This window comes from Ranitomeya variabilis, chromosome 6 (genome assembly GCF_051348905.1).
Source record: "Ranitomeya variabilis isolate aRanVar5 chromosome 6, aRanVar5.hap1, whole genome shotgun sequence".
Classification (NCBI taxonomy): domain Eukaryota; kingdom Metazoa; phylum Chordata; class Amphibia; order Anura; family Dendrobatidae; genus Ranitomeya; species Ranitomeya variabilis.
This window is the reverse complement of record NC_135237.1, coordinates 499,582,969-499,595,928: the sequence shown is the minus strand read 5'-3', so window position 1 is coordinate 499,595,928 and position 12,960 is coordinate 499,582,969. Positions and strand designations below refer to the sequence as shown.

The window sequence follows — 12,960 nt, the reverse complement described above, 5'->3', positions numbered from 1 at the left end:
TTTATTTCGCACAACATAAACCACATCCACAGGAACTTAGTAACAGCTTGAACACCATCTGGACATATTCAACTTTACCACAGTTCGTCTCTGACCCCGGTCAGCATTACACACGGTTTTCAGACCGTTACCCGTTGGCAACCTTCACGGGTTCCTGGACACCTTTTGGCCTCAGAGGTGCCCCAGACACAATGTCTCTCTCTTCTTTCACTCTGACCCCGGTCAGTACAACACACGGATCTCCATCCGTTACCTGTTGGTGCCACACAGGTTCTCGGATACCTCTCTTCCTTAGAGGCATCCTGCAGACATTCACACTCTGTGTTTCCTTTTCTCCGACCCCGGTCAGTACAACACGAATCTCCATTCGTTACCTGCCATTTCCGCACAGGTTATCGGATACCTCTCTTCACCAGAGGCATCCTTCCGACATTCTCACTCTGACGCCGGTCAGTACAACACTGATCTCCATCCGTTCCACAGTCTGGTCTGTGCGAGGTCCATGTGCTCTCCAGGGAGCCGACACTCCCAACACAAGGGGCTCTCTCCAGGACCTTCCAGCACAGACCATTCAGATCCACACTCAGAGCCCATGTGACCAAACCTCAGTCACATTATATGCTACTAACCACTCCCTTAGATGGGAGTGTGTTTGTGTGGCTAGTTTGTCCCGCCCATCTCACACAACTAGCCTAGTAAATCTCCCTTACAACTATACCCTAGATATACACACTCCTGAGGGACTACAGGTCCCAGAACAACAACATTGCATCAGACTTACCACGCATACTCCCTCTGCGACACATATCGCCCATTCACAACACTGCCAGTCACTGTTTTACCACCATTATCACAACAGATATGCCTCCATGCATATCCCAAGGAACACACACAGTGCCCCCTAGCTGCCACAGGGGTCACTATACTACAATAAATATATATATAATTTTATATGAGGCAGTGACCTGTGTCATATGCGAGGGCCAATATATATCCCCCAGGATGCAGATGGAGTCCTATTAGACCCGCTGGAGTGCCTTGGGGTCACAGCAGGAAGTCTGTGAGTCACAGGGCAAATTAAAAGTAAGTGTGGATCTGGTCAAGCTGTTTGTCCTGGGCATTATTCAGGGGAAGCTGGTATAGGCTTTTATTTTTGAAACTGACTGCAGGAAGGAAGTTTCCTCCAGGCTGGGTCTTGGAAGTGGCCCATGGGCAAAGATTCCAGTTTGAGAGAAAAACTCTTACAGCAGAGGGTTGGGTGTGTCAGTGCGGAGTTGCATGGTGTAGAGCAGACAGCTCTGCAAGAGCACTACCTGTGTGAGGGAACACAGAGCACAGCGAACTCATGGCACCCTGCAGCGCAATATGGTGGTGCGGTCGCCCTCGGCAACCGGATGCATTTATGGACTGTTTTGTTTCCCGGCTGCGATCCGGAGAATACTATTTATTTTGTTTGTAAGTTTTTGGACATTAAATCTACATTTAGTTTGAACTTTCCTGGGCCACTGCCACATCACTGCACAGCAATGAAATAGTTTGAATTCTTGTACTAAAAGTTAATAATCCAATGACATCCCTGATATTACTGGTGCACAATGATACCTGTAGTGACCCACGGCAGGTGACCCTCATCATGGAAAGGGTGTGAACCATGTCTGACTCCAGAGTCCGAGATTGGGGAACACTGTATGGGAACTTTAATAAAAACATTAAAGAAAAGGTTGTAAATGTCTACTGTACAATGGGCAGTGATTTAAAAAATAATTTGCTATTAAAAACTTACCATCTAAATTTGAGGATGCGGAATTAAATCTAGAATAAACCGGGCTGGACATCTAATGGAATGAAAAGACAAAAGTAAACTTATGTGACAAATAATCTTCATCACTGCATTGTAAAAGATCTAGGATTTTTTTTACAGTTTTTGACATAGATGTAATAATACGGTTGAGTGTGGTCGCGTGGTGCAGGCTAAGGAGTTGTGCTTGCTTTACACACGGCTAGTGCCGACTGTTACATATTCAGCATTTTTCGATCACTGTTTTTTAGCCTCTGTAGTGCCGCTGTCAATTTCTGACAGTAACAACTAAATGCTGCAATCCTTCCCAGGCTCCCATCAGCCCACAACAACTGATCACTAGGTGCTGATTAATTGCTTAGGCCGTTGTGGGCCTGCTGAAGGCATCCATGCCTGCCATTTTGGTACTCTTTTGAAGCTCATCCACAGGCTGGGCTTTATAGTGTTGCAGTGTAGAACAAACAGTCAGATAATTGTCCCCTCTGGGGACAAAAAATAGGCCATAAAGTGAAAAAAAGGTTTTTAAATATTTTGAATAAAAAAAAAAAAATACAATAATTTGTTTCCTACTTTAAAAATAAAGATATTAAAAAAATAAAATAACAAATTTAGTATTTCCGCAAGAGCGGAAAAATTCTGACCTATCAAATCATAAAATAATGTAACTCGTGAACGATGTAAAGCATAATAAAGATTAAAACGCTAGAACTGTTTTTTGTCCACACACCTCATGCAAAAAATGCAATGAAAAGGTATTAAAGCATTGTATTTATCAAAAAATGATATCAATAATGATGTCAGCTTGCTGCTTAAAAAAAACAAGCTCTCATGCTGCTTCATTGGCCAAAAAATAAGTTAAAGATCTTGATACCAATTTTTTTTTTTCAAATTCTGATTTTTTTTTGCCCCATTTAAATAATAACCAAACCGCATAAGCTTTGATATCATCGAGATAGCAATGACCGGAGGAATGATGGTGCTAGGTCAATTTTACTGTAGAAGTGAAACCCAAAACTTGTAATCGAAATCATCTTTTTTCACCATTTCTCCACACTCATTCCCCAAGAAACAAGCCCTCGTACGGCTGTGTTGAAGGGCAAGTAAAAAGTTTACAACTCTTTCAAGGGGTGGAAGAAACAAAAGCGCAAAAATGAAAATCGGACGTGGAGGAAAGGGGTTAAATGGTAGCATAAATCTATGCTCTAACTTTATTGAGATATGCTTCTTGTGTTTTCAACTACGGTAAGTTAAGAAAACCGCATTTTTTGGTCTGAGATTCTGAGTGCTGCTCATGATAAAACTGACATCACACAGACAACACTAGGATCAATGTCCTTTAATTGGGCTGTCTGGATAATTTTTTTACAGACCAAAGCGGAGTCTGAAAAAAATGTCATCATACGTTAGTTTCTTCAAGTTAAGTGCACAAAAATCCTCATCCTCCGATTTTTACGGATACCTTGCAGTTCTTAAAAGAAGAAACTATATTTATTTTTGTAAATGTTAAAGGGGTAATCCCATCTCCAAGATCCTATCGAAATATCTAGTAAGTGTAATAATAATAATATTAGCAAATACTTCCAGTTAGAAATGTGGTGTAGTTCTTCTCATTACCTATGTCACTTACCCCATGTGTAGGGCATTGCAGTAGCTTAGGTATCCATGGTTATGATCACTAGCAACTAACTGTCACTAAGTGGGTGTAACCATGGATACATAAGCTACTGCAGTGCCCTGTACAGAGGGTAAGTGACATGGCGAATCAGAAGAACTATGCTACGCTTCTAATTGGAAGTAAGTGCTAATATTATTATTATTATTATTATTATTACACCTACTACATGTTGGGATAGGATCTTGGAGATGGTAATACCGCTTTAATAAACGTAGATGTAAAAAACAGATTGCATATGGATTACCATACAGTTAAAAAAGAGTGTTTCTTTTTTCTTTTTACTGGATAAAACTCTGACATTTTTTGATACATGCTGGTGTGAACTTAGCCTACGAGGATTACACCATCCTCCATTCAGACTGTTATTTATTCTATTAGTCTGGCAAAACGTAACTTTTATTGTGTCGTGTGATTTTGCAAAAAAAAATATTTTGCTTATTGTGTTGAAAGAAAGTTCTTTCCACGGAGTAATAAAAATGAAGAAGTACATCTCTGATGGAGAAGGAAAATACATGGAGGAATATTAAATGTACTTTTGTGGTTTTCTTTGTGTTCATTGCTCTGTAGTATGGATGACTCTTTTATTTGTTTGGAGTCCCGAAATAGTGCAGTCCTTTTAAGGCCGGGGTCAGACAAGAGTACTAGAGCGTAATTCTGACCGATGCTATGCCATAAAAAATCGCATAGCACTTGGACCAATGTTAATCTATGGGGCAGCTCCTATCATCCGTTGTTTTCTCGGCCGTATTATACAAGCGAGTGAAATCGCAGCATGCTGCGATTGTCACCGTATTATGCCCGAAATACGCCAATGCAAGTCTATGGGTGCGAGAAAAACTCACACACCACACGGACCATCAGTGTGACTTGTGAGAAATAATCACCGGTGTTCTATAGAAAAGCCGGCAATTCAGTGCGGTGTACAGTAAAATCACACTGACAGGTTAGGATAGAATAGAAAGAATAAATGTCCACACATAGTATAGGTGGCATGCACTCATATGAACTCTGTAGCGTGGGAAAATATTCAGAAACTTTCACACGCTACAGAGTTCATGCCACCAGAAGGCGCAGCTTCGCTGACGGCACTGCTAGTCACCAAAGCTCCATTCCCTGCATTTTATTCATTCTCTAGTCTTTAACAGCCAGGAGCGGACGCATTTAGCAGCGCTCCCAGTTGTAACTGTATTTAACCCCTTGAGATGGATTTACAGCGTGGGACTTGACTGTATGGTGGACAGGTATCGGATATTGTTGCTTTTTTATTTTGGAATTTTTTACAGGAGAACGAGGGTCTTCAGTTGGATTGAGCGTACAATAAAGATAATAAAACCTGTGTTTTTGTTTATTTCCTTAAAATACTTTATTCTTAATGTGTGTTTTTTAAACCCTTTCAGACTAGTGGCTTAATAATGGATAGGTGTCTTATTGACACCTCTCCATTATTAACCAGGCTTAATGTCACCTTACAATAGCAAGGTGACATTAACCCCTTATTACCCCATATGCCAATGAATTGCCCGCCAGGGCCGTGGGGTACTCGGTACCGGGTCCGGTACTCACAGGGGGATGTCATGGTGGTGGCGACCCTGTCCGTGGCCCTGGGCTCCCATGTTAAAGGGAATGTCCTTAACCCCTTCATGCCGCGGCCCTTTTTCGTTTTTGTGTTGTCGTTTTTCGCTCCCCTCCTTCCCAGAGCCATAACTTTTTTATTTGTCCATCAATATGGTCATGTGAGGGCTTGTTTTTTGCGGGACGAGATGTACTTTTGAAAGACATCATTGGTTTTACCATGTCTTGTACTAGCAAATGGGAAAAAAATTCCAAGTGTGGTGAAATTGCAAAAAAAGTGCAATCCCACACTGGTTTTTTGTTTGGCTTTTTTGCTAGGTTCACTAAATGCTAAAACTGACCTGATATTATGATTTTCCAGGTCATTACGAGTTCATAGACACCAAACATGTCTAGGTTATTTTTTATCTAAGTGGTGAAAAAAAATTCAAAACTTTGCTAAAAAAAAAAAAAGCGCCATTTTCTGATACCCATAGCGTCTCCATTTTTCGTGATCTGGGGTCGTGTGAGGGCTTATTTTTTGCGTGCCAAACTGACGTTTTTAATGATACTACATTTGTGCAGATATGTTCTTTTGATCGCCCGTTATTGCATTTTAATGCAATGTCGCAGCGTCCAAAAAAACATAATTCTGGCGTTTCAAATTTTTTTCTTGCTACGCTGTTTAGCGATCAGGTTAATGCTTTTTTTTTTATTGATAGATCGGGCGATTCTGAACTCGGTGATACCAAATATGTATAGATTTGATTTTTTTTTTTATTGTTTTATTTTGGATGGGGCGAAACTTTCATATTTTTATTTTTTTTTCATATTTTTAAAAACATTTTTATTTTTAACTTTTACCATGCTTCAATAGCCTCCATGGGAGGCTAGAAGCTGGCACCACGTGATCGGCTCTGCTACATAGCAGCGATCTGATGTTCGCTGCTATGTAGCAGAAATGCAGGTGTGCTGTGAGCGCCGACCACAGGGGGGCGCTCACAGCAGGCCAGCATCAGTAACCATAGAGGTCTCAAGGACCTCTATGGTTACCATCCTAATGCATCGCCGACCCCCGATCATGTGACAGGGGTCGGCGATGACGTCATTTCCGGCCGCCCGGCCGGAAGCGCCGGTTAAATGCCGCTGTCTGCATTTGACAGCGGCATTTAACAGGTTAATAGCGGCGGGTGAATAGCGATTTCACCCGCCGCTATTGCGCGCACATGTCAGCTGTACAAAACAGCTGACATGTCGCGACTTTGATGTGGGCTCACCGCCGGAGCCCACATCAAAGGGGGAGACACGACATGCGCTGTAATAGTACGGCGCATGTCGTGAAAGGGTTAAAGGGGTTTTTAATAAAGTTTGTGTTCATGACGCCACCTGTCGTATTCGGTCAGTGGGGACCAACGTGATATTATGGCAGCTAGGATGGTACAACTTCCCACAGGTGTAGTGGGAAGTGGTTCCCCAGGGCTCCCGGTGTAAAGATGAGGATGGTGAGTGGTGCAGTAAAGAATGGAGGACACAGGTTTTCAGTCTCTTTACTTGGTTGCCTAAAGGCTACAGGCAACCGCAGTCCAGGGCACCAGATCGCAGGTACAGGCAGGGTGGGTCCGGCCGGCTTGGAAGCGAATTCAGAGTCCCCTTTACCAGGTGGAGTTAAAAGCCTTCCTCAAAGCGCAGTGGTTTTGTAGTTCCTTACTGCCTATGGCTTCTGGCAAGGTCCTCACAGTTCTCTCTGTCCTCCATAAAAGTGGGACACAAACCCATATGACAGGTGGCTCGAGCCTTTTTACAGGGTCTCTATCATGACCCGGGCTCTATGTGCCACTGTGCCTCCTGGGTATTAGGGCAGACAGGTGATGTGTAATCCAGCTGTCCTGCCGGTTTCTGCTGTGCCTCCTTGAGTCCGACACAATCTTGGTTTTCCGGATACTGGGAATCTGCGCTCTGCAGGGAGGTAGCCCAATCGCAGCTGTCCTCCCCAGGTGTCAGTCTACTGTGCTTCACTCTCCTGCATGGTCACTAAATGCTGTTCTTTCCTTCAGTATATCACTATCCAGGAGCTGCAGCACCTCTGGCTGCACAGCCCCTCACACGTCCTTCTGCCTCAGACTGCTCCAGTCTGCTGTCTGGCACTAACTGTTTAACTTTCCCTCCAGACCAGAATTTATATATAGGGGAGCCACCCATAAACTTGATCAGAGCTCCCCCTTCTGGCCTGGAGTGTGAACATGTTGAGTGCTTTGTGATTACCTGATAAAAGGAATCCTTCATCGCTTCCAAGTGTGACATCACTCTCCCCTTGAGAAAAGCAATGCCACTGTGACAACCAGGACCCTGGGGCGTCACACCAATGCCACAGGGCAGTGGGAAGAGAAAGGCTAAGTGCCAGAATAGGCGCATCTTACAGATGCGCCTTTTCTGGGGTGGCTGGGGGCAGATGTTTTTAGCCACGGGGGGGCCAATAACTATGGTCCCTCTCTAGGCTATTAATATATGCCCTCAGTCACTGGCTTTCCCTCTCTGGTGGAGAAAATTGCGCGGGAGCCCACACCAGTTTTTTCCGTGAATTAATCCTTTAGTTTAACCCCTACAGATCCCAAATTTTGCAATCACACACTGCTCACATTATTAGTGAGGGATATTTAAAAATAGAACGGATATGCAATGGTTTACTGTATGTAAACCATGTCTCATATCCTGTCGGGTTCGGTAAGGATTTAGCAAAAGCCGACAATTGATTTACCGGCTTTTATGCTATCCAGCTCTGTGTGAAATATAAATATATATATACAGTATATATGTGTCTCACTGACATATATATATATATATATATATATATATATATATATATATATATATATATATATATATATATATATATACAGTATGTTTTCACCAATATTTGAGCCCATGGATCCATTATATGTCCATTTTGCAAGCTGGCGAGAAAATCTCATCATACGGAAGTCATACGGATGACACACGGATACTTTTTGGAGAAAAAATCGCATCCGTGCATTGAATACGGATGACATACAGTTCACTGTTCATGAACATTTCTGCGTATCTCGGCGGTAAAAAACGGACCGTATTTTTATACCTTAGGTGTGACGCCAGCCTAAGGGTGTCATTGAATGTTTTGGGGTGGTTCCAGTTTTCTTTATAATGTGTTTCTTAGTATTTTTACTCGGCCAGATGTTACTTAAAAATCTACAGTTTATTAGGAAACACCTTATATACAAAAGGATCAGATTTATCATTTAAATTTTTTTAAAGTCACTTTTCCTTTTGCGTCTTCTGGTATTCATTGACATTTATTGAGCCAAATTCTTCAAAAAGGAGGACATGGTTCATGAAATTTGTACAAAATAAAAAAATCTCTTTAATTTTGTCTTTTTTTCACCGTTTTCAAGCAAAAGGTTCAGTTAAAATGTTGCAAAATTTGAGCACAAAAATCACTTTAGTGGGGGACTGGAATAAATTTGCAAAAATTATTTGCAACTTCTGAAAAAGTCACAAGTAATCAATTGGCTGCAAACATCTGGAAAATAAAAATCATGCCCATATTGGCAAACTTATAAAAAAAGACAAAAAGTCAAAGGTTAAAAAGAAGAATTTGGCACAAATCAAAATAGGCTAATATAACCAAAAACTAGACAAAAAAAACCCTCGCACAACTACAATAATGAATTGGGTCCAAAGTGTTTTATGGGGAGTAGTTTCTATATTCCATTTTTAGTGTTTTTGCAATTTTTTAGATATGGTGCTTTCTTTCTTATATTTTTCTTTCAGGCTTCTCTATAGCATTTAATATATCCCAGAATAAAAACCAACACATTTTAATGCTGGATCTTACACTATAAGGCATGATTGAGACTGATAAAGGAGTTTTCCCACAAAATTCATTTTAATTAAAAGATCTTGGCATAAAAATAATTTCCACAAATTGATGTGCTAAGAAAAAATGTTTCTAGTCCAAGATAATCTTATAAATGTGCCCCTGTTGTGTACTGTGTAATGGCTGTGTCTCACCGCACAGGAACATAGTCTGATTATATACATACATACAGGGAGGAAAATAAGTACCATATATACTCACATATAAGCCGAGTTTTTCAGCACATTTTTTCACCCCTCTCAGCTTATACACAAGTTATTGTCCCAGAAAGATGGCAGGGGAGGGGGAGTGGTGGAGCAGTGGGTCACAGAGGCAGGAGCCGGCTGCTGCGGCTAAAGCCTGTGCTCGCTGCTAAAGAGAAATGAATATTCACTGCATTGGCAATGAATATTCATTTGTCTTATTGCACACACAGTTACAGCCGCAGCTGCTGGCTTCCAGCACACATCCTACTTACCTTCCCTGCGCGTCCTCACTGCATATCGTTCCAGTGCCAGCAGCTCTTCTGGCTGAGCAATCACGTGTCCCCCGCTCATTAAGGCAATGAATATTCACTTTTCTCCACTCCCATAGGCGTGGAGTGAAAATTCATTACCTTAATGAGCAGGGACATGAGATCGCTCGGCCGGAAGAGCTGCTGGCACCGGAACGAGATGCTGTGAGGGTGCGCAGGGAAGGAAAGTAGGATGTGATTTTTTTTATTCTTTTATAGGAACCATGCATACAAGGACAGGGATGGGGAGCCATGCATACAAGGACAAGGAAGGGGAGCCATGCATACAGGATAGGAATGAGGGGACAATGCATACCCGGCTTATATTCGAGTCAATAAGTTTTCCCAGTTTTTCGTGGCAAAATTAGGTGCCTCGGCTTATACTCGGGTCGGCTTATACATGAGCATATATGGTATGTGATACACTGTTGATTTTAAAAGTTTCCCCACCTATAAAGAATGAAGAGGTCTGTAATTTTTATCATAGGTACACTTCAACTGTGAGAGACAGAATTTAAAAATAAAAACCAGAAAATAACATTGTATGATTTTTATATAATTGAATTGCATATTTTTGCATGAAATAAGTATTTGATCATCTACCAACCAATTCTGGCTCTCACAGACCTGTCAGTTTTTCTTTAAGAAGCCCTCCTACTCTGCACTCATTACCTGTATAAAAGACACCTGTCCACACAATCAATCACAATCCCACCTTTCCACCATGGCCAAGACTAAAGATCTGTCTAAGGACACCATGGACAAAATTATAGACCTGCACAAGTCTGGGATGGGCTACAGGACAATAGGCAAGTAGCTTGGAGAGAAGGCAACAACTGTTGGCACAATTAAAAGAAAATGGAAGAAACACAAGATGACTGTCAATCTTCCTCGGTTTGGGGTTCCATGCAAGATCTTGCCTCGTGGGGGTAAGGATGATTCTGGGAAAGGCCAGGAATCAGCCCATAACTACACAGGAGGTACTCGTAACTGACTTGAAGAGAGCTGGAACCACAGTTTCAAACATTACCACTAATAACACTACGCCATCATGGATTACAATTCACCAGGTCCTGCAGATTTTAGCCAACAACCTTCTTCCCTCAGTAAGAGCATTGAAGATGGGTTGTGTCTAGGTCTTCCAGCATGACAGTGACCCTAAACACACAGCCAGGGAAACTAAGAAGTGGCCTAGCCAGTCTCCAGGTCCTGAACCCAATAGAAAATCTTTGGAGGGAGTTAAAACTCAATATTGCCCAGTGACAGCCCTGAAACTGGAAAGATCTGGAGAAGAGCTGTATGGTTGAGTGGGCCAAAATCCCTGCTGCAGTGTGTGCAAACTTGGTCAAGAACAATAGGAAACGTCTGATCTTTGTAATTGCAAACAAAGGTTTCTGTACCAAATATTAAGTTCTGTTTTTCTATTGTATCTAGTGTTGAGCATTCCGATACCGCAAGTATCGGGTATCGGCCGATACTTGCGGGTATCGGAATTCCGATACCGAGATCCGATACTTTTGTGGTATCGGGAATCGGTATCGGGATTAATATCAATGTATAAAAGAAAGAATTAAAATAAAAAATAGGGATATACTCACCTCTCCGACGCAGCCTGGACTTTACCGCCGTAACCGGGAGCCGTTGTACCTAAAAATGCGTGCTTGAAGGGCCTTAGATGACGTCACAGCGCTCTGATTGGTCCGTAGCGGTCGCGTGACCGCTACGCGACCAATCACAAAGCAGTGACGTCACCTAAGGTATTTCAAGCGCTTGAAAGACCTTAGGTGACATCACTGCTTTGTGATTGGTCGCGTAGCGGTCACGCGACCGCTACGCGACCAATCAGAAGCTGCGGACGTCTTTTAAGGTATTTCAAGCGCTTGAAAGACCTTAGGTGACGTCACTGCTTTGTGATTGGTCGCGTAGCGGTCACGAGACCGCTATGGACCAATCAGAGCGCCGTGACGTCATCTAAGGCCCTTCAAGCGCGCATTCTTAGGTACAACGGCTCCCGGTTACGGCGGTAAAGTCCAGGCTGCGTCGGAGGGTGAGTATATCCCTATTTTTTATTTTAATTCTTTCTTTTACACATTGATATGGATCCCAGGGCCTGAAGGAGAGTTTCCTCTCCTTCAGACCCTGGGAACCATACAGGATACCGTCCGATACTTGAGTCCCATTGACTTGTATTGGTATCGGGTATCGGTATCGGATTAGATCCGATACTTTGCCGGTATCGGCCGATACTTTCCGATACCGATACTTTCAAGTATCGGACGGTATCGCTCAACACTAATTGTATCATACACTTATTTTATACAATAAAATGCAAATTAATAAATTAATTATGTAAAAATCATACAATGTGATTTTCTGGTTTCTTTTTTGGATTCTGTCTCTCATAGTTGAAGTGTACCTATAAATTACAGACCTCTCCATTCTTTGTAGGTGGGAGAATTTGCTAAATCATCAATGCATCAAACACTTATTTTATCCACTGTACATACAATATCACGTGATTGGCAGGACATTGTCTGTTTACATTGGACAGTGTGCTTCCAATAACAAATGAATTTTAAGCTTGCTTAAAAAATCATTGCAACTACCAGACAAGCATCTTACTAATTCTTTGGGTGTTTGCTGATCTGTTGAGTTTGCAGTTAGTCGAGAATGGGAATGTTTAGGAATGTACATTCCCTGATTATTAGCTGCTCTAAATGGGCTTTACAGGGGTATTCCCATCTTCAAGATCATATCCCATTATGTAGTAGGTTGAATTATAATTATATTAGTAATACCTCCAAATAAAAATTTAATATAGTTCTTCTGACTCGCCATGTCGCTTACCCCATGTGCAGGGCATTGCAGTAGCTTAGGTATCCATGGTTACGACCACTAGCAATTACCGGATTTTGTCGAGATCTCAATCTGCACATGCGCAGCCTCTGGCGGCCATTTTCCCAGAGTCCACTTCACTGAAAACAATAGCAAGCGGACTCCACCGGCATCCTGGGACCCACCACCACCTTCTAGCTCCGGCCGCTGCCAGCTTCCTGCAGCAGCAACCAGGCCTCTTGAGACTCTGCTCCGCCGCAGCCCCCACCCCTGGTACATTCAGATAAGATGCACGCCCATTTTCCCCAAAAATTTTGTGGAAAAAAGTACATTTTATGATCTGAAAAATGCAGTAACTAACTAACTGTTACTATATGAGTGGGTGTAGCCATGGATGCTTGAGCTACTGCAATGCCCTGAACACGGGGTAAGCAGCCTAGCTAAGCAAAATAAATATATTACATTTCTATTTGGAGGTATTTGCAAATATAATTGTGACTTGTCCTGAGGAAGAAGTTTGTTATACTTTGAAACACATTGACAATAAACCGCATTTATTTATCCTGGATCCTGATTTGTTCTCTGGAATTCCCATTGGCATTTTTGGCAGCGCAGAACAAAATCCCTTTTCTCCTTGCTGTTGTATCATGGACAACCTTGTGGGTCTACAGCAGCCATATCAAGGGCAGTGTATGTTG

The 12,960-nt window shown here is 42.2% G+C and overlaps 1 protein-coding gene across 3 annotated transcripts in view; it reads right to left on the bottom strand.

The window, feature by feature from the left end:
- The window catches only part of RIPK2 (receptor interacting serine/threonine kinase 2), a 77,973-nt gene that overhangs the window by 15,677 nt on the left and 49,336 nt on the right, over window positions 1-12,960 (bottom strand). For all 3 annotated transcript variants that reach the window (XM_077270787.1, XM_077270788.1, XM_077270785.1), the window contains exons 9-10: window positions 1,784-1,835; window positions 1,603-1,695 (exon numbers count right to left, since the gene is read on the bottom strand). In XM_077270787.1, coding sequence (XP_077126902.1) covers window positions 1,603-1,695; window positions 1,784-1,835 — 145 coding nt within the window. The remainder of the gene's footprint in view (window positions 1-1,602; window positions 1,696-1,783; window positions 1,836-12,960) is intronic.